The sequence below is a fragment of the Peromyscus eremicus genome, chromosome 14 (assembly GCF_949786415.1).
Source record: "Peromyscus eremicus chromosome 14, PerEre_H2_v1, whole genome shotgun sequence".
Classification (NCBI taxonomy): Eukaryota; Metazoa; Chordata; class Mammalia; order Rodentia; family Cricetidae; genus Peromyscus; species Peromyscus eremicus.
Genome location: NC_081430.1, coordinates 61,354,416 through 61,375,893, shown reverse-complemented (window position 1 = coordinate 61,375,893; position 21,478 = coordinate 61,354,416). Strand labels below are relative to the sequence as shown.

Below are 21,478 nucleotides of genomic sequence, written 5' to 3'. Positions count from 1 at the left end.
CATTAATTCTCTGGGATAGACCCAGAAGTGGTTCTTCCAATCCATTGAGAGCAGTCCTTTACCAACCCAAGGCAGTGTCTTAGCACACCCTTCCAGCCCGTAGCAGAAGCCTTCTTCCCTTTCAACTGGTTGCCATGAAGATGGCATTCTGGCCTACTTATCAGGCATTCTCAGTTCCTGTCTTACACTCAGCTATCTTTCATGATTGATACCCTGTTGCTCATCTCTATACCAAACCATTTACAAATGTAGCTAACACTCCCAGCTCAAACTGTCTCCCTCACCAACACCCCCAACCAAGATGGAGACGGAATCCAAACTCACACAAGATAGACAAGTGTTCTACCAATGAGACACATCCTATTATATCATCTTTTAATAAACAGAAATTTCTAGCTTTGATAAGAGTTGAAATTACCAAACTTCCCCTCATAGTCAGCATATTTTGGTGTCAGGAAACCACCTCTGGTATTCCCCACAACCTCGAGCAATGGGGGGGCTTGTTTTTGCATATTAGGTTCCCTTGGGTGGGAACCCAAGAAACAGATGGCATGTCCTCGCTGGTTTCAGAGCAGGGCCCACTGTCCACCTGCTGGCCTCCAATGTGCCGTGGGTGGCCAGATCTTTAGTGTTTGTGTCAAGTATTAGATTTTCCTGACCTTATGATCAGGTTGGGGGTGTTAGGGACAATGTGACCACTCTTCCTCAAAGTCAGGGAGGATAGTGTCAGTCAGGTGGCCCATAACGCCCAATCTGTTAGGCTGTAGGTAAGGACCCTGGAGCACCATACATCATCAATTTGTGAGCTTGCCCTAGGACTTCAGGGTCCACCAAGGATGTGGTCAATTGACACTTGGTTTTATTCCTACTTGACTGTGTGGGAGCTCAGGACACAGAACAGTGAGACCACCAATGTGAGCTATATCAAGCCCTTATATGTGGAAAAACTGGTACTGAAGTCCTTCCCAAGTGACAATGTCTAACAACTTGACCAAGGATGGGTCCCAGGGTTGAGCCCCCAACAGGCTCTTCCCTTGACATGGCCCTCAGACCCTTGAGTCCCACAGAGACAGACAATGCATTCGTGTACAGAATTCTGACTGGAAATGATTAACTCTGCCGAACAGACAGAGAAGTGACAGCTGGGAGCACTGATCTGCATTTGGATTTTTTTTCCCTGAGACAGGGTTTCTCTGTGTAGCCCTGGCTGTCTGGAACTCGCTCTGTAGACCACACTGGCCTCAAACTTAGAGATCCCTCTGCCTCTGCCTCCCAAGTGCTGGGATTAAAGACGTTCACCACCACCTCCCAGCTGCATTTAGATGTTTTTAAGGTCAAGTTCCAAAGGGCCACTGGAAATCCTATAGCAGGGCAGTTTTCAGAGGCAGGAAGCATAAGTGGACTTGTTTATAGCCCAAATCAAGGCCCGGCAGCAGGCAGGAGGGTCCAGCGACCCTAGGAGCTACCATCACGAAAGTTAGGAAGGACCTGTTAGACACTGGTCCTCCAGAAGTGTGCTAGGAACAGTCACTGAAACAAACCTGCATGGTATCCTGCCTCCAGGGCCAGAGGCCACCTGCACCAGAACTGTCACCCCAGACGTGAGCTGTCACTCTTACCACACAACACTAGGCAAGCAGGAAAACCCCGAGACAATGTTCTAGTTGAGCGTCCAAGGTGCCCAGGGTCTGGTAGTGGCCTCAGGCCTGAGCTACCAGGAGGCTAGAGGTTGCCTAGTGGGACCTACCACCTGTCCAGTGTCTGGTCAGAGTTTGGAGCTGGGGATAGGAAGGAAGGCAGGGCTAGAGACCACAGGACCAGCCTGAGCCCGCTGGCTGGGAGAAGCCTGGGCTAGGAGAGCCATCCCACCAGGCTGTGGGCACATCCTGGACACAGGCCGCTTTGTGAGACCTGAGCTTGCCCGGCAGCCTTCAGAACAAAGGCCTTTCTGTCTACACTGCAGCTTCCCTCCTCCTCTCCCCCAGGCAGAGCCCCCAGGGCCCCCATCCAGCTCCCCACCACACACACACACCAGGCACAGCCATGGCCCAGTACAGGAGGCTCTGCTGTAGGAGGCGTCCAGCCAGAGTCTAAGAAGGAGGTGCAGGGAAACCACCAGGGCCGTTCCACTCAGGGGAGGCCCAATACCTCCTGCACTGTGGGGCATGTGTGATCTCAGCACGGTGCCAACCATGCACCACCTACATCCCAGTGTCCCAAGAGGAAGTTAAAGGGACAGTGGAAGAGGGCAGCAGCCTGGTGTCCCCAGAGACAGCTCTACCATGTATATACAGGTCCCCTCCAAACGTCTCAGGAGGACCAGCCTATGCTGACTTCAAAACTGTAGGCAGAAAGGGCTCTGGCCCTGGAAAGAATACATGGCCCGGACCTCTGCTCCCATGCCAGCCCCAGTCTGCTCCTCTGAGACCCTACAAAGCCCTCTACACAGGTGGGCACATCTTGAGGTCCTCAGTGTCCAGGAGCCAGAATCCAAATCAATCCAGGCAGAGCACTAGCCATCCTGGCCAGCTCCTGCCGACACTGATTCTGCAGCTGATGCAGCACCTTCGTCAGACAGGCCTCCTGGGCGCTCAGTGTCCTGATCACCTCGGCTGCCTGCAGGCCTTGGGGCCTTGGTGACTCATCCTTACATCTCACCAGTCGATGGGGTCTTTGTGGCTGGACAGGATTACTGGATGGCTCCCAGGACCCCTGCAGAGCGACCAACTCCTGTTCGACAGCCTCCTGCAAGGCCTTCCTTGTGGTGCTCCACTCTGGCCCCTGACCTAGGCCTCCAATCTGTATAAAAGAAGATACAGAGGCTCCTGAGCCAAGGGCAGCTCAGTTCCCAGGATGACAGGGTCCAGATGCTCCCAATAACCTTGTAACTCGAGAGCTCTAAGACAAGGTATTAGCCCAGGCATCATTTCCACCATAGAAAGCCAGGCCACGCCGGAACCAGTACAGAAGGCCTGGCTAGCCCAAAAATGTTTCACCCTCACAAAGCCCCATGCCAGCAGCAGCTGGGACACAGGGACCCAAAACTCAGAACATCAGGATCCCTAACCTCAACCTCCAGGGCTCCTGTCTCAGGCCTGCTAGCTGCAGGACCGCTGGGCGGTTTCTAGCCCACCACGTGCCTTAAGGCCCTTTGGAACTCAAAGGAAGACTCCCAAGGACACCCACTACTCCAGGGGTCAGTGCAGCGGCCCCCACCACCCTGTTCCACCTTTCCCCTTCCCGCTGCTGTCCAGGAGTGGAGCACATGACTTGGCCTGACCCAGGGGACACAGGGTACTCCCTCTAACCCTTAGGCAGTCCCATCCAAAGACCCTGTGGGCAGCAGGCCTGGGGTGAAGACCACACTGATGAAGGCTTCCCAGCCACTAACCCACTCCAAAGGTCCCAGAAAGCTACCTTGAGTCCTGGGTGCTGTGCTGAATGGACTCAGCCCTCACTGTTCTAAAAAAAAAATACGACCCAGGATAAAAGCAGGCCGCACTCCTGGGGTAGCAGTTGCTGTGGGAGAGGGGAGGAGACCTCTGGCTCAACCACAGCCTCCTCAGCCTGTGGCATGCCAGCCTCACTAGGATGGACAGTGTGGAAATACAGAGGATGCCCCCGATTTCGAGGAGGCCTTCGAGGAAGAGATTAAGGGCGGCCTGCCTGCAGCTAACATTAAAATGCTTCCCAAAAGGAGAACCGACAGACACGGCAGTGAACGGTGTAAGCGCTACCAGACACGGCTGGGGAGGACCGCTGGGCAGGGGCTGTGTGGCTGACCAATAGGCAGTGTGCACGGAACGGGGATACAAGGACAGGCACTGCTGCACAGGGTTGCCCACCTCTGTGGGAGACCCTGGACAAAGTCTGAAGGTGGCAGTGAAGGATGGCAGGATCCCTTCCCTGCCACCCCCTGCTGTCCAAGTGTATCGCCATCCAATTTAATCCAAATACGTAGAGTAATTCATCTAGAGACTTAGTCAAATGGTTAACCCAGTCTGGGGGGTGGGGGCAGTAAGAGGCAGGGCTGGAGGATGGGTTGGGAAGGGTGGGCGAAGCAGCTGCCTAGGAGCTCACCTGGGCTTCCCAAGCTGCCCGCCGGGTCTCAGTCACTTCCTGTAGCTCCTCCTGCAGGGCCTGTAACTCTTGCTTTACCAGCTCCAGCTCACTAAGCCCGCGTTCAGAGATCATGGGCAGGACTGTGGGCTGTGAGGTCACAGCAGGACTCTCCGACAAACAGGCATCCAGAACTGTATCCTGCAGAGACCCCGGTGAGATGGTCAGGGACAAGATGCAGGGGTTAACGGGGCAGTGGTAGCATTCCCAGGTCCTACTGTGGACAGGGCAGCTCCTTAGCATGCCGGGAAGCACAAAAACCAGATCTCTGGGAGAACTAGGAGTAAGGACCAGCAATATGAGGCCTCCACTGAGGGCCAGCAGATGTCCTGAGCAGAGCATCCCTTAGAGTCCTCCATCTTCCAGACTCTACCACCAATGAGCCTGGGACTCCTGGCCAAGGCCGGGGTGGAGGAGTGGGGGGGGGGGGGGGGGGGAGGGGGGAGGGGGACAGGACAGGGAAGACTTCCTCACCATCCACTGCCAGAAGACCAGCTCACAGTGCCGCCACTCCAGAGCTGCCCCCAGGCGCATGTTCTCAATCTCCAGTGTCTGCAGAAGCTAGAGAAAAAGACACAGCTGGGCCAGACTGCCCACTGACCACCTCCTGAGCCAAGCTCTAGTCCAGGGGCCTTTGACCAGGGTGCTCTGCCCAATATTCCACTGACTAGAGGCTGTCCCAAAGGCTGTACAAATGAGAAGGCCCAAGACTAGGGAGGCCTCTGAGCCATCCCATGTAACTTTGGGAACCCCCAAAGGTAAGGAAGAATTTTTAAGTGATGGGGATTTGTGCATAGGACAGGGGCATGGGACGGAGATGAGACATGCATAAAAGGGGAAGGACAGGGCCAGACCAGAAGATAACCTCTGCCTTCCCTCCCTCAGCAGAGCAAAGCCTGCTAGTCTTGCACTAACGGTTGTGCATCAGAGACAGAGCAATCCCCATACTCTGACCTCCCCTTCCTACGGAACATCCACTGACTGGCTTAGCGCCAGAAGCCACTAGCTCCTTGTCTCCCTCCCTTCTAAACACAGATCACCCAACATACCTGACCCTCCTAGAAGACAAAATGCTTAGTAATCTGTAAACTGAGGGTGCTTCTGGATGCCCTGCAGGTACCGTGTCTAGTCAGAGGCCCAACCCACACAGAACGTAAGTGCTCCCCTCTTGACACCTGTATGGGGGACCCAGAGAGAGGACCCCTGCAGAAGACAGCACATGCCAAGCCCTCTGGACCTAAGACCCCACCCCACCCTGGCTCCACAGAGAATGCAAGAAGGGTCCATGACCTGAGAACCTGGGGAGAGACCTGAATGCTGGCCAAGGCCGGGCCAACAGGACAAGCACAAGAGAGACAGGGACATCAGAGCCGCCACTTAGCCATGGAAGAGGTGGGAGAGTGGTGAGAGATGTAAGGAGCCAGACCAGGGTGAGGAGGGCACAAGCATCAAAGGGCAAAGATCCAACTACGGGCAAAAGGCACCGAAACACACCATTACAAGGGCAGGTAAGACAGACTCTAAGAACAGTCCCCAGGAGGCTCAGTGCCCCTAGACTGTGGGGTGTGGGTGTGATGGAGGAGCAAGTAAGGCCCTTCACCTTCCCATGCTCCACCCTCAATTCTGCATTCTCCTGATGCAGCCCCCTCCCTGAACCTCCTCCCCAGCAGGAACAAGGACACAGAGGGTGCAAACAGAAGGCCGTGGACTCCACAGCGACCAAAGGAACTGACTAGTGATGCAGCAGCATTCCGGAAACTTCTGGGACCTGTCTGTGGGTGGACCAGATCCAGGTTTTAGCCGGCACCCCAACAAACACATGGACAGAAGCTGATCTGTGGCCTTGGTCCACCTAACCACTGCTGTCCAGTCCTGTATCAGCAGAGGCCAGCTTCTGAGACACCCCTAGAGTGGCCCCACAGCCAGTCCTAGGCAGTGCCAGACTGAGCATGGCAGGCCTTTGCTACGATCCAAAGGGGTCAGATCCAAAACAGCAGGATCTCCATGACACATAACAACAACAGGATATCCAAGAGGAGCCCTAGTGAGAGCCCACTATCAGTGGTTAGCAGAAACCAGAGGCCTCGAGCCAGACCAATGACTCCAGGCAACCAACACTTGCAAGTAAAGATGAATGGACTAGCCGGGCGGTGGTGGTGCACGCCTTTAATCCCAGCACTCGGGAGGCAGAGCCAGTCGGATCTCTGTGAGTTCAAGGCCATCCTGGGCTACCAAGTGAGTTCCAGGAAAGGTGCAAAGCTACACAGAGAAACCCTGTCTCGAAAAAAAAAGAAAAAAAAAAAAAAAAAAAGATGATGAATGGACTAAAGGGTAAGCTGTGTGACTCAGCGGGCCACACCACAGCTTCCACGATGAGATTCTTCTTTTTTGTTTTCGTTTTGTTTGGTTTGATTGGTTGGTTTGGTTTTTGGTTTTTCTTTTAAATTTGGTTTTGATATGGGGGGAAGGTTGCAAGGGCAGAGGGCAGATTTGAAGAGACAAGGAGATCAGTGGGATCAGAATGCATGATGTGAAATCCACAAAGAACAAAAGTAAAAAAATAAAAGGGCCCAGCCCAGGATTTATCCAGGGATACAGGTCCAGCTGGTACCAATGGCCAGACACTTTACCAGGTGAGTACCCTTGGTTCATAGCAGGGCATAACAAATCACCCAGAGCACAGAAGCCCAGAACTGGAATCTGCCAACTAGCCTTGTGATATGAGCCTGGGAAGACAACAGAAACCATGGAAACCACCATTCTAGCTATCTGTCCCTCACCCCATGATCCTCCAGTCCCACCTGCCCAGCCATAGGACAGGCCTTTGATAAGGTGAGGAGTCCAGTCTTGGGCTGCAGAAGGAATAGGTAAAGAAGGGAGCTGGGCCTGGAAGAAGGAGTCATCCAACCTGAGCTCCAGCTCACTTGCAATACATGCCCAGTGTTGCAATACAGTGCTGTCCTGTAAACCTCAGAGATAAGCTGACCAGAAGGAAGAAACCAGTGATAGATGGTTTCTTTTTTTTTTTTTTTTTTTTTTAAAGATTTATTTTATTTATTATGTATACAATGTTCTGCCTGCGTGTACACCTGCAGGCCAGAAGAGGGCACCAGATCTCATTACAGATGGTTGTGAGCCACCATGTGGTTGCTGGGAATTGAACTCAGGACCTCAGGAAGAAGAGCCAGTGCTCTTAACCTCTGAGCCATCTCTCCAGCCCCGATAGATGGTTTCTATGTGGGAGGAACTGAATATCCTGGGAGAAGCTGGGGATGGGGCCAACACTGGCACTCTTCTCAGCCTCAGACAGAAGGCAATGTCTGCCTGAGGCCACTTCATCACTGGGTCTCAAGGACTGCAATCCTCCAGGTCTGTGTTAAGATTTAGGTCTATTTGGGAATATCAGGAGCCCATTGCCTAAGGCAGCCATGCTTGGAAAGAACCAAATGCCCCCTAGGCAACAGAGCAGGACCACGGCCTACAAATATCCAGGGCCTGTACATCGATCTACCTCAGTAGACTTCCCCACACAGACCCGAGTCTAGCCCCAGGCTCTGAAGAGCAGCTATCCCCACGCACACTCAGCCTTTAAACACCTCCAGCTACAACAGGGAGAGCTGGTAGCTCATTTCAGACCTGAGATCACTGTTCCTCCAATCCAGTGGTTCCCCTCCTGGACACTGTATCCCTCCGACCCTGACCATGCTGGACAAATAACAGACACACACAGCACCTAGTCTGCCTTCCTGGATAGGCGGGCGATCAACGGGACAGGGACCATCCTAAGGGACACACTGATCACCCACAAATACCCAGAGACATAGAAGTCAAAGCCTAACACCAACCCAGGTGCTCCCCAACAGACCACACCCCACCATGGCAGCACCCACTCCAGCACCCTGCCAACCCTCACCTGCTGGCTGCTCTCTGGGTCTCTGAGCATCTCTGTTTCAGCCACAGAAAGATGGCCAAGGCTCTGTTGGCTGTGACATCCACGGGTGTACAGGTGGATCTGCAACAAGTAACGCACCCAGACTGAGGAGCCACGCCCCAGCAAGACTTCTCTTAGCTGGACACAGGCACCTTCAGAGACCACTTATAGCCACAAAGGACAGAGCTGGGCTCAGGGTGTAATGCTGGGGGTGGGGAGCTGCAGAGAGAGAGAGGGGCACTAGACAATTTCACTGAGGGCCTCCACACCTTGCCCACCAGGACAAGCAGGCAAAGCAGGTTCCTGCCCTGCTTGTAAAGGTGAGACTTAACCTAAAGGCCAGAGTTGAGGGAAGCCCAGCAGCCCAGTGAACCAATAGTGGCGACAGCGATGGACCACAGGGAAAGGCAGCCTGGGGCACAGTGCGAAGAGCCATGTGTCTGGACTACCTTGCTGAGGAGGGTACACTGTTCCTGCTGACTGGAGATCAGGCGTCGCCACCTAAACCGCAGCTTTCCCATCAGCCATTCCACTAGTCGGAGATCCACCGGACTCTCTGTTTCCACGTGGGGTGCAGGATGACCAGGGCTGGCCAGGACCTCACACTGTAGAGGGAGCAAGAGTCAGCCCTGCTATACACCCCATCTCATCCTAAAGGAAGGACCAGGACAAGGAGGTATGCTGCTAGCACAGGGTCAAGCCTCTATACCCTCAGCCGGGAAGCTGGATGGGCCCTTTTGAGGACTGCACTGAGGCCAGATACCACGTGACTTGGGATGGGGGTTTCTGGGCAAAGCTGGGCTGAGACACCCTCACTACATACTCACCTCACACTGGGGCAACTGATCACCCAGCTGCACACGGGTCCGGGCAAGCAGCTGCTCAAGCAAAGGTCCTCGTGCCAGGAGCCAGGACAGGGCCAGCAGCAGTTCCCGGCTTCCCTGAGAATTGCCCGCAGGAAACTGTACCAGCGCAGACCTGGGGTAGCCTTGGGAGCCCAGTGCTGACTTCACCACACGGGCTTGGGCCTCTGGAATAGGAAATCACCAGCTCACGGGGTGCCAACTTGGAGATGTCCCCTGGATCCTTCCGGGGACCTGGGAGCACCCCTAAGCTGAGAACCCGCTCAGAGTGAACAAAGGAGGCCCAGGAGGCTGGATTTCTGTGATGGGTTGGCTCAGGGTCTAGCCAGTCTCAGAGCCACGGCTAGCCAGGTGAGCAAGGGAAAAAGGGTAATGGAAACCGGGGCTTAAAGAAGTGGGCGGGATAGAGCTGTCACGAGAGGGGGAGAGGCAGGTACCAGCAACAAGGGGGCATTCGAGTTGAATAAAGAAGGGTAGACAAAGGAGGAGCTTTAATGGGGCGGGACTTACAGTTAGGGCAGAACTGGGTCCACCGAGTTGGGGGAATTGGGGGCGTGGCTTACTGAGAGGCCCCGGCTTACCAGGAGCAAGGTCGGTCAAGGTATTGTTTGCAGCAAGCGGTGAGAGCACTCGGAAGAGAAGCTGCCAGAGCACTGGAGCCTGCAGCGAAGGAGTTTGTAATCAGCGGATATCAAGGTATCACCTACGTCGGCCCAGGACAAGGCCTGCCCCGCCCCTGGCCGCCTACCCTGGTAGCCTCACCGCCTCTGGACGGTCAAACTTTGCGCGGCGGAAGATTTCGGGGCTGGGCCCAGCGGGCAGGGACCGACTCAGCGCAGCGATAGCCTCAGGCAGGGCCTTGGCCGCCCCTTCCACCCGGCGCCTCCGCCGCCCCATGCAGCCAGCACCAAGCAGTCTCGGATCGCCCGCCCGGGCAGGCCAGGATCAGCGACCAATCACGGCTTGGGCTGGGACCCGCCTTCTCCGCCAGGTCCAATGAGCGGTGGCCTTGGCCTTTGAGTGCCTACCAGTCTATCCCGTAGGCAGGCACTTCCGGGGTCTGGTTGGGGGGCGGGCCTCGGATTTGCCAACTCCGCGGACTTTGGAACTCACCAATCAGCACCTCCAGCTGCCAACCTCCTAGCAACCTCCCGGGTAGCGCGGGGCTGGAGGGCGCGCATGCGCCCCAGTGTCCCCTGGAGGCGCGGAGGAAGAAGTGCGGCTCCACCCAAACACGGAGGCTGGGTCTCCGCGGAGCCGCCCAGGAGCGCGCCGCCAGGGGGCGTCAGGGACCCGCGAGGAGGAGACGCCGAGCCCTGCAAACTGGGTGGCGAGTTCCGGGGGCCACGTCGCCAGAAGTCTCCTGAGAATGCCATCCTCCCTCTCATGTACAGCCCCAGACCTCCTTGTCCCCATTTTCATCCTCCCTCCAGCCACCAGAAGACGAGTTTTTGAGGGAAATTCTCCACTTTAGATAAGGGTGCGGCCACCTCCTTTAAGGTTGAACTTAAGTTTCGCGCACTACAGGGTCAATCCTGGTAAGCCGTGAGAACCCTGCAAGGAAAAAATATGGAAGTACATACACAGCAGCTCCACGACAATGGCAGAATGAACCCAGAGTCCAACCCGGTGAGCGGGGGAAGACGCCGCACCACAAGCAGACAGGAATTGTGCTCGGCAATGGGCATGAGGCTGCTACGTGGCCACAACCTTTACCAGAACAGCCTCTGTAGGAAACCGGGGACGAGAGGGCACATTAAATGCTCCTGTGCGTGTGGAGGAGGGCCGGACAAAGGCCGGACACTGCCTACGGGGATCCAGGGACGCGCCGGCAGGCTGCAAAGGCTGGGCGGACTGTGGGGGCGGGGGCCTGTACGCTCGAGCGGGCACAAGCTAAGCTTTGTGCGCTCGATGTCATCAGAAATAACTGAGACAGCGGACAGTACTATGTGTGCTCTACATCTCAATAAAGCCGGGAAAGAGGCAGGTGGAGAGGGTGCGATGCGGAAGAGGAAACTGAGGTGAAAGGGAGGAGCAAAGGACTCTCTAGACACCTGCCACCTTAACCGCATCTGCAGGATGGCCACGCCCTCCGGAAGTGCCGGACCGTTGGCCCACCTTTACCTTAACCTCCCCTGTGCTCCTGCTCCCCGCTTTACTCCCTCATATGACATCTTGCTGCAGACTTTTCCTCGCTTATCTGGGTGCCTTCGGCTACCCTGCCTCGGTGTGTCCTTCCTGGGCCCTTGCCAAGCAGCTAGGGCTGCTGGTGCCAAATGGCCAAGCCCAGTTAGACTCTACCTGCTCCTGCCGCCCTGGGTCTAGGCCCTGCTTCTGCACACCCTCACACTCGCAGCGCGCTGCAACCTTAATCAAACACAAAGACCGCGCAATGTTGACTACGGTGCCAAGGAACTCCTGATACACCCTTAAGGAGCCCTTTGCCTCTCAAAGCCTCTTTGCAATATTATGCACTTGCCCCGCCTGATCTGCTCGTTCCCACAGGCCTCAGGTTGCTGAGAGTTGCTGAGAGAAGGCAACAAGGATGCCCCAGTTGGGAGACATGGAGCTGGGTGCAGGGGGCTGCGATTATGAGGAAGACAGGGTCCTCCAGGGTGAGAGACAACAGGGGAAAGAGAGCTTCTGCCCGTCTCCCACACATGTCTCTTCCCGGTCCTCTGCGGGTGTTGTTGGACACCCAAGACCTAGAGGTCTGTCCCAACACTCACACGCCTCCCATGAGGAAACTCTTAAGATCTCAGGTTGACCTCTTCTGCTACATTCTGTTGTCACCTAAAGCAGTATAGCCCTCTACCTGTTGGGATCCCAGAATCGCCCAGTAACACACACACACTTCACCATAGGCCACTTACAGGACTTACCAACAGCCTATCAGCCTCATTCTTGCAGTATAGGTGACAAAGACTAAGACAGGCAAAGCCACAGGGCACTGCTGAGACCTTTGTGGCCTTGTTAAGTCCCAAAGGGCCTTGGATGGCCAGTGGCATGGGGGAGGGGAAGCTGAAGGTTGCCTAGCTCTACAAGAGTTTCCAGAAAGCCCTGTCTACTACCACGGAGCCAGCCCTCAACTTCTATTAGAGCACCAGGCCACCCAGGGCATTCCTGGGCAGGGGGGAGGGCAAATATGGATGTGGTATCTGTTGAGCAGCTGCAGACCATCCACCAGGGTACACTTCTGGGGACAGGGTGGGGTTGCAGGAAGTGGAAATGGAATAGGCAAGAAGTCCACACAACTCCCCCGAAAGAATCTCAAAAAGGGAACCATACCAGCTCCCACTGATTCACCCTCTGAACTGTGGCCAGCCCCACCCACTCCCAGGCTCCATGTTCCTGCTGACCCTGTTGGCCAGGGCCTCACCCCAGGCCAGAACCACTAAGGGCTACAGGAACTTCATGGATCCTGAAGTTAGCGGTAGGCCTGAACTCCTGCTCCCCCAAAGGATAGTGGGCAGCCATGTCTGCAGCAGCAGAAAGAGCAAGTGCCCTGCATCAGGCCTGGAGTTGAGGCTCCCACTGCCGCTGCCCTCCAACACACACTGGTAGACAAGCACACAGGTCTTCCAAAAGATCAGGTTTATTAAGGGCATGAAGGGCTACTGAGAGCCCCTGCTGTCTAGGGTTAAGGCCTGGCATGTGCCTGGGCGGGTAGGGAGGGTTTCCACAACCTGTAAGGAGAAACAGACAAAAGTGAGCACATCTCCAAGTTTTGTTATTTACTCCACTAGGCCTGACCCTATCCTGTAGACGGGTGGACTGGATGGGACTGGAGATGGGGCTATAGTACCTGGGTCTACTTGAAAGTGTGGCTCTCAGCTCCACCTCGCCCAAAGCCTGAAAACAAAACAAAAAAATAAAAAAATAGGAGGTCGGTAGGTGGGGAAGGGGGCCAGGTGAGATGGGAGGCCTGTTAGGGAGGAGGTCCAACCACATACCTTTGGGCCCAAACATGGCTGAGTAGCAGGGATGGTTGCAGTAGGGCTTGCCTTCATGCTACAAGGAGAAGAAGAGGAGGGGGCTGTCATCCCAGCCCCCCACGGCTCCCCCCTCTGCCCCCTGGCAGTCGCTTACCTCGGCATGGCCCCCGGAGGTCAGTGTCTTCCCACATTTCTCACACTTCAGGCAGGGCCGATGCCAGTCCTTGCCTAGGGACGTCACTCGCTCAGCTGCAAAAGCACAAAGCCACTGAGACACTGGGGTCCCTGCATGCCCTCTTCTGCTGCACACACATCTAGGCTTCATCCTCCCAACGTGGTAGCCCACCCTGGGTCCCCAGATTGCCCCTGTGCTCCATAGAGGAGCAATCCTGCGGCTTGAACCAGAACGGCCGCCTTACTGGAGGGATATTCTCTGTCTCTGTCTCTCCCTCTCTCTCTGTCTCTCTCCCTCTCTTCCTCTCTGTCTCTCTCTCCCTCTCTCTCCATCTCTCTCTCAGTCTCTCTGTCTCTCTCTCCCTCTCTCTCCGTCTCTCTCTCCGTCTCTCTCCGTCTCTCTCTGTCTCTCTCCCTCTCTCTCTTCTCTTCCCCCCACCTCAGGTTCTTTGAGACAGGGTTTCTCTGTGTAACAGCCCTGGCTCTTCTGGAACTCACTTTGTAGAGCAGGCTGGTCTTGAACTCACAGAGCTCCTCCTGCCTCTGCCTCCCAAGTGCTGGGACTAAAGGAGTGGGCCACCCACCCCACCCCAGCTCATTGGTGGGGCATTTCCAAGCGCTACCACAGGGATGTGACCCCCGAGGGCTTGTAGGGCTGAACAGGAGGAGGCCTTCAGACTTGAGGGACAAGGCATAGTGGTGTTGGAGAGCAAGTCTGGAGGGACTAAGGCTAGGTCGTCCGGGTTAAGTCCTCTGACCTCCGACTTCCGCACTGGTGTCTGGCTAAAAGAACCTGAGCTCACCCTTCTCCAAGGCGGGGACGAAGGAACTTTACTTAATCAAACACCCTCTTATGGGAGCCCTAGGGCGCGCGAAGAGCAAGAAAATGAGCACACCGGAGATCGCACCCCCGGACGTGGTTTTCCGCGTCTGTTTCTACTTAGTATTGGGAGGGGCCGCCTCAGTCCTGCGTTCCTTCCAATCCCGCGGGGACCCCGCCCAGGGCACGCAGAGAGAAGGCAGGAGAGACAGACGGATCCAGGGGCGAGGGTCACCGAGAGTGGGGGAGACCCAAAATCATGGGAGTCATGGAGACCTGGAGACCCAGAGGCAAGGAGGCTAGGAGACCGACCCCAAAAACATAAGACAGCGAGTGGGCACAGATGTCGGTTCCGTTTAACACCAAGTTGTCCCTCAAACCCCGGACAAGGTCCATGGGTTCGATCCTAGGCGATGCCCGGGACTCTAGGCACTCCCGCCCACCTGAACAACCCAACACTGTCCGCCTCCGGGCCATGCTTCCGCGTACTGCCTGGGGTGCGCCCGCGGGCATGTGGAGAGAGGCTGGGACAGCCAAGCATGCTCACCGAAATACACCTCCTTGTCGCACTTGGGGCACTTCGGCATGGCGGAACTTGGTCCTGCACAAGCGGCTGCAATTAGAAGGAAATAGGTTGTAGGCTCTGGACTGGGTGGCGGCTGCCTGGTCCGCGCTTTTCAGGGACCCCGGCGGCCCTGCCCTTTAAGGCCCCGCCCCTGCCCCGCCCCCTGAGTCCGGGACTTGGACCCCTGGGATCTCTGATCCTGACCAACTGGCCAAGAATGGTCATCTGGCCCATGCTCGCCTCTGTCAGGACAAACTGGCCAAGTGCCATGCAGGGGCGCTGGGTCTTCTGGGGACCCTCTGAGGAGCCCCAGCTCCTGTGGGCCTAGGCCCCGCCCCCTGCCTGAGGCAGGGCAAGCCCGCGGTCCTGAATAGGGGACGTTGGGTCCTCCCCTCGGAAGAAGAAGCGCCCTATCAGGGTCACCCTGCTCCTTGCACCTGCGAGAGCTTGCAGGAGCCGGGGTGGGCACAAGAAATTTCTGAAGTTCAGATAAAGCCGCCGGGCGTGGGGGGATTGCCTGTCCTGCTAAAACTGGTGAGGCCGATCTAGTCTCTACGGTGAGACCCTGTTTCAAAACACACACACACACACACACAAAATAATAAAAGTAAAATTAAGCGTAGATAGATGCAAAATATCATTCAAAAATTCTATACGTATTTTGACGCTGCCTTCTCCAAGAAACAGAGTTGAGAGCACAGAGTCTCAGCCTTGTAGCCCAACCCTGCCCAGCCTTTCCCAGACCTAACCCACGCAGACGCCAGCAGGTCCACCCTGGCCAGACGCAAGTGAACACCCTGACCTTTGCCAGCTGACTGGACTGCAGCCACAACTTCACCAGGGGAATTCAGAAGAGGGGACTTCTGAATTCAGGAAAAGCCCTTCCTGCCACAGGGACTTCAGAATCTAAGTTTGAGGACCCATCTACTTGAGGTTGGAGAATAGAGGTCAAGGCAAGGAATGCGGGGTGAGGCCACACCCAGGTCGCCTCCCTGATGAAGAAGAACAGTCCTTATCTCTGGGTGAAAGAGATCAGCGGTCCAAGTCCACCGCCCAGCTAAGGAAGAGGCTGAGCCGTGATTGGTACCAGGTAGAGACTGGACTACCCCTGCAGTAAATAAGGGGGCGGGGGCGCTTGCACTGGCCCAGGGAACCTGAGTTTCAGAGCGCTCTGCCGACTTGCAGACCAACCTGGTCACTACATTCAGGCCTCCATGGGGGTTGGGCTCTGAACATTGCCTAACACACTGATGGTGTGGTTGCTGTTAGCTGGGCTTTCACACACCGCATCACCAGAGTCCTTGGCTGCCCTTGACACACTCCTTTAAAAACAAGGCCTCATCTCAGGCCAGGCCAGGTGCTACTCTTGCAGCTCAGAAGACCATCCTTGACAATGCTCAGGGACCCTGTGTCTTGGGCTCAGCCCTGACAGAGCCTTTTGTTCACACTCGCCTACCATTATCAGTCTTCAGTCCTGACCCTGTGGTGAGGATCTGGGGTACCTTTATCTTACTGGCTGGGGTGGGGGTCAGAGCTCTCAAGCTGTGGGATTACTGATGCACCATGTGTCTAATATAAAAGCCACACTTCAAGGACTACCCACAGGTACAAACACTCCTCCCCCAGAACACTCTACCCTCTTCCCAGGGTTCCCTAACTTGAGGCCACAGTTTTGCCCCAAACTGGGGCTCCACAAATGCCCAGATCTACAAAGACATTTTGAAGCCCTTTACTACTGGCTGGGGGCTCCAGAGCAGGGGTGCACACAGGCACTATAAGGATAGACTCCCATTCTCTCCCCTATTTGTTGAAAAAAGGTCCAAACTTCTATAGCTCCTGACCTAGTCTACTGAGGAGAGGCGGCAAAGGGGGTAGGAATGGGCAGAGGCTCTGGAGACCAGGGGAGGCCCAGAACCATCTAGAAGGGTGGTGTCTCTGTCATCACAGATTCTAGGGCCTGGCCACACACAAAGCAAACTACCTCACTATCCCTAGAAGAAGCCAACTAATGCCTGCCTGGGGCGAGCACTGGGTGGAGGCACAGGGCACCTGGCAGACTGCCTTCCTCTGGTAGGGTGTGTGCAGGAGCCTGAGTGCTTGGATACACATGCATAACCCAGGGCCTGCAGGCATACCTGTGGGGGGATGTCCTGTGGGATGGCTCTAGGGTCATGTGTGTGGCCTCAGAGCAAATGGCTGTCCATGCTTCTATCCAGCTGCACCCAGGGACTCCTTGACAGGCCCTTCCCACCTCTCAGCCAAAAGACACTTGCTAAGGCAAGTTGGTCAATGACCCCGGCCATGTTCCTTCCATCCACTGCCCCACCCCAGAGATAGCTCCTTCCTGGATTCAGGCCCAACCCTGCACAGGGAACCCTCCTCCCAAAAAACCAGAGTCTTCTTGGCCTTCCCTAATGTTGTTTCCTGTTTCCATGGTCATGGGAGGGTGCCAAGGCAGCCCCAAGGGCGGGTATCGTCTCTGTTGGTACACAGCAGTTTTCTCAGACATTTGATTTGGACATATCCACTCAGGCACAGACAAAGACATACACAGCTGGTACAGCTCCACAGGCCTGTGATGGGCTAGGGCCACTCCAGAGGCTGAGGCAGGAGGATCACCTGTTCAATGTCCTGGTCTATAGAGCCAGATTCTGTCAAGAAAGAAAGAAAGAAAGAAAGAAAGAAAGAAAGAAAGAAAGAAAGAAAGAAAGAAAGAAAGAAAGAAAGAAAGAAAGGAGGAGAAAGAGAGGAAGGAAGGGAGGGAGGAAGGAAGGAAGGAAGGAAGGAAGGAAGGAAGGAAGGAAGGAAGGAAGGGGAGAAAAGGAAAACAGGAAAGAAGAAAAAGCCAGGGATGCTGAGGAAGCAGTAAATGAGGCGACAACATCTTTGTTTTCTTAGTTCTCAGCCCTGTAGTCCCTCAAAAGTCGTGTCTACCTTGGAAACACATTTGAGATTTCTATGACCTTGACCGTGGTCCAGATGTATTAACCAGAATAATTAACGTTTAAACAAGCTTAACATAAGCTAAAATAACTGAAAAAGGTATAAGTCGAAACTAACTGTTCATGTTATGTCTGAAATAATTACTGTGTTCTGCCAGAAACAAATGTTTCAAGGTTACTTGGACTCTCACCTAACTTTGATGTGAGTTACGGCTTTGGTGGTTTTCCCCTTTACCTGCTCTACCGCAGCCGGGTGGTGGTGGCGCACACCTTTAATCCCAGCACTCAGGAGGCAGAGGCAGGTGGGTCTCCGAGTTAGAGGCCAGCCTGCTACAGTGTGAGTTCCAGGACAGCGGGTGCTATACAGAGAAAACCTGACTTGAAGAAAAAGAAGAAGGAGGAGGAGGAGGAGGAGGAGGAGGAGGAGGAGGAGGAGGAAGAGAAGAAGAAAAAGAAGAAAAGAAAGGCTCTACCTGCCCCACCCCCCAGCTGTACCAAAAGACTTTGAGGCAAGAGTCTGCTCTCGGCCTGAGAACTCTTTCAGAATTTGGAGGTGGAGGCAAGAGGATCAGGAATTCAAAGTCAGCCTCAGTTACATAAAACATTTAAGGCCAGCCTGGACTAAATGAGACACTGACTCAAAAAATAAACAACCATACACACACACACACACACACACACACCACGAGAACTCTTCCAAAGCTTCCATAATGTCAGCAAATGTTCCCCTGCTGCTGCTTCTACCCAGACCGCTAGCCTTAGCCCTCAACCCGGCTCTGGGCTGAGGCTCAGCTGGTGCCAGTCCTGCCAGCCTTCCTGAAGCCCAGCTCCACACTCACCTGCTTCCTCTATCCCAGGCTAGTCCTGGAGGAGGACAACTGACCAGGGCTATCACGCCAAGTGGAGGCCTGGGGTGCTCTGCACAAGCCCCGACAGGGCCCATACTGAGCTCCTCACTGCTTGTACCAGGGCAGCGTAGAGGGCATGGGGGAGGGAAGGCTGCAGAATCGGGTACTGCCCAAGCCTTCTCTGCACACACCTATGCGCCCTCCACTGGCTAGAATTCCACACCCTGAGGCCAGCCAGAGAAGGTAGGGGTGAGCCCTGCGGGCTGATGACCACTGAGGAGTCTCAATACCTGCTCCCATCAGGAAAGATCAACAACTCAGTGAAGGGCCTCTGCAGTGTGGCAAAAACTACCCTTATCTACTGGCTCTGCTGGTACCTGACTAAGAGTGTAGTCACATGTGGAGATGTTCATTTAAGGGCTGGAGGTCAGCTGAGCCTGCCCAATGTCCTCTGCTCTCAGGTGCATAACCCGCCAGCACACACTTCAGAGAACATGCTGAGCACAGTCAGACACAGCACAGGCCTTCCTAGGGCCCACCCTCCCTCTGCCTTCCCTCAGACCAGTTGAGGACATTTACAAGTTCCCAGGGCCTATTTTCAGCAGCTTGTCTCAAGGGACCCCTGTCTGGCATAAGATCTGGCCCTAGGGTGGGCCTGCTGGGATGGTTAGCCAGTGAGAGGGGGTTGAACCCTGCCCTTCCTCTGCCCCTCAGGCTTAGGTGGTCAGCAATTAGCTTCCTCCTTTTCCAGAAGTAACATGGCATGGCCAGGGTGGGGTGGTAGAGTGGTAGTATGCACTCCCGACCTAGGACCCATCATCTGGTCAGATGGGGTACCCTGAACCCTGCCTTCCTTGCAGCTGGGCCCTGTGCCTAGGGACTGCTTCCTGGAACCAAAACTCAGGCAGAACTGCCTGGAATTCCAGCTTTCCCAAAGCAGCAGCTGAGGCCTTGTTCATGGCCCGGAGCCCACCCGCACAGCCAGCCTGGCCCTGGGAAAAAGGGCCGCCCACACCTGGCACCTTGGGCTTTTAGCCAGCCTGCACTGCACCCACTCAGTAGTCAGAGCACCAGCACAAGCACATGGCGCTCTTTTGATACCATGCCCACAGGCGTCAGCCAGCAGCCAGGGAGCAGGACCAGCCAGACCCTGAGATAAATGGGATCCGCGGGGAGCCCGGAGCTTGAGGAAGACTCTGGCAGAAGGGCACCCCGGGCTGATGAAGAAGTGTCGCCCCTGGCCCAAGAGACACAAGCCAAGGCAGGAGGGAGGATGCTGGGGGTCTGGAAGGCTGGCCAGAGGATCTAAGGCTAAGTGAAGTGGGAAGAGAGAGCCATAAGCTGTGCACCCCACAAAGAAGTCCAGCTGAGCATACCAGTAGGGGTCCAGAGAGGGGCTGGGGGGCCGTGGTTGGAGAGGGAAGCAAGGCTAGAAAGGTGGGTGGTGCGTGGTTGGTGGAGTGTGTCACGGGAACTCCTGGAACACAGCTAAACTGTGCAGAGTAGCCTGGGCTGTGAGGCTCCTTGTGATGTCCTGGACTCAGCTGGCAGAATTTGGAACGAGGCGAGGTGGTCAGATGGCGTCTAGAGCCATCTCCCAGTCTAGGTGTTCGTTTGGGAGAGAGAAGCTCAGAGCACTCTCCCAGAGAAGGGCGGACGCCGGAGACAAAGACTTCCATTCTCTCCTCCATCTTGGGTGCTTCGGAAGCCGGTGCCACTGACGCGCGACCTGGTGATGCAGTGGACACCGCCTGGCAACAAGGCCCAGACAAACAGTCGCAGCGCCGCCGCGTTTCCACGACAACTCCTTGGAAACAAACACCACCGCAGCGTCATCTTCCCCGGCAGGAAAAGGCCAGATCCTGCCCCGCCCCTCTGAGGCATAGCAAAGCTGGCCGCAGGGCGGGGACGGATCTGCCCAGGGAAGACCCCTGCCCTGGTGGCCCAGCCAGGGGAGTCCCCTTCTTTCCTTCAAAGGTCCCGCTCAGGACTGGGGAGGGCCCGCCCGGGCGCCGCCCCCTCTGTTTCCTCCAAGCTGAGCTGGTTGAGAAGTCTTCCTGCTCGGGAGGGCGGACAAGTCATCGTTCCCTCTACCCCCACGCATCGCCAACCAGGAAGAGCCCGAGCTGCCCAGCTCGATCCAAAATGTGCAGCCAAGAAGCGGAGTCTTGGTGGGAGGTACCTGCTGGACCTCCCCTTGGCGAGCTCGGGTGGAGAGCGGGGGCACTTCCAGACACTGGAGCCGACCCATGCTCCGCGGCCAGGGACACGACTTTGCCCATAGGACAGTAGGCCCAGACATGGACACACCAGGGTCAATGGCCTAGAGGGCTGGACAAGAGGCCAGGGACAAGCCCGATAGGGCTTCGTGCTCTGCGGCAGTAACCAGATCTGGGAGCCACTTGCCCTAAACGCTTTAGGTGTCTGAGGCTTGGACTGCATATGGAGCAGGACTAGATGGGGCGCCTGATCAGAGACGGTGGCCCCTAAAGCGCCAAGCTGAAATACAGGGGCGCCGTCTAGTGGGCATTCGGGGAAAAGCAAGCGGAGGAAGGCCGCACCCACTGTCTAAGGGGGTTCCAGTCCCACATCCTGGGCCACGTGAGAAGACGCGATTCACTACCTCACTATAAACCCAGTCACATGAATCCCTGGACCCTCGCCTAGCAGACTATCCTCATTCTGTTCCTGGTCCACCCACTAGAGACAAGTCAAGGTGGTCAAAAGCTTTGCCCTGTGGACACAGCAGGAAATGGCCATAGCTCTGCCTGGTCAGACTGGGGTCTGACTTGCACCCCTAACCTCTCATGGACTTCTCAGCCCAGTCTTAGGCTGTCCTCCACTTCGGGCCCCACCCAGCTCACACCAGCTTTCCTCGCTCTGCATAAGACCTCTCTGGTCACCTGTCTCTAGGCCCTATCACATGGCTCCTGCTTGTTCTCAAGTCAGACCTCACCCACCAAGGCTCCGGTGCCTAGAGCTGTATCCCAGGGTCCCAGGCTCATCTCCGGGATCATCTCCATGCTTCAGAGCTACATGCTTCAATGGATCCTACCTGTCCGTTATCTGGACCCCTTTGTCCAAGACACCTTCTCACCTCTGCCCAGAGCAGCCCCTCCCGGCTCCCCACACACATTTCAGTGTGGCCACTGATGCCTAAGTCAGTCTTTCCAGTTCAGAAATGTGTCTGGATTCCATCCCTACCAATACCGGGCCCAGGAGTACAAGGGAACATCTGTGAAGAGACAAAGGGACACTGTCTCGGGTTCACACCCCCCCCC

At 55.7% G+C, this 21,478-nt stretch overlaps 2 protein-coding genes across 5 annotated transcripts; both read right to left on the bottom strand.

The window, feature by feature from the left end:
• Positions 1-358: 358 nt before the first annotated feature.
• Positions 359-10,918, bottom strand: Tedc1 (tubulin epsilon and delta complex 1). Its single transcript, XM_059279088.1, has 9 exons — positions 10,566-10,918; positions 9,676-10,467; positions 9,495-9,573; positions 8,878-9,080; positions 8,500-8,655; positions 8,033-8,131; positions 4,594-4,680; positions 4,081-4,260; positions 359-2,799 (listed from the first exon to the last, which is right to left on the bottom strand). The coding sequence occupies exons 2-9, from the start codon at positions 9,808-9,810 to the stop codon at positions 2,470-2,472; spliced, it is 1,269 nt and encodes a 422-aa protein (XP_059135071.1). The 5' UTR covers positions 9,811-10,467; positions 10,566-10,918; the 3' UTR covers positions 359-2,469.
• Positions 10,919-12,474: 1,556 nt separating this feature from the next.
• Positions 12,475-19,906, bottom strand: Crip1 (cysteine rich protein 1). 4 transcript variants are annotated; one of them, XM_059279094.1, is made up of 7 exons: positions 19,574-19,906; positions 14,845-14,972; positions 14,390-14,455; positions 13,003-13,097; positions 12,867-12,924; positions 12,719-12,765; positions 12,475-12,599 (listed from the first exon to the last, which is right to left on the bottom strand). In XM_059279094.1, exons 3-6 carry the CDS (start codon positions 14,427-14,429, stop codon positions 12,725-12,727), a joined length of 234 nt encoding a protein of 77 aa, XP_059135077.1. In that variant the 5' UTR covers positions 14,430-14,455; positions 14,845-14,972; positions 19,574-19,906; the 3' UTR covers positions 12,475-12,599; positions 12,719-12,724. The 4 variants fall into 4 exon arrangements, with proteins under 4 accessions (XP_059135077.1, XP_059135078.1, XP_059135075.1 ...); XM_059279095.1 differs by lacking the exon at positions 14,845-14,972; XM_059279092.1 differs by lacking the exons at positions 14,845-14,972; positions 19,574-19,906 and adding an exon at positions 18,488-18,518.
• Positions 19,907-21,478: the final 1,572 nt, after the last annotated feature.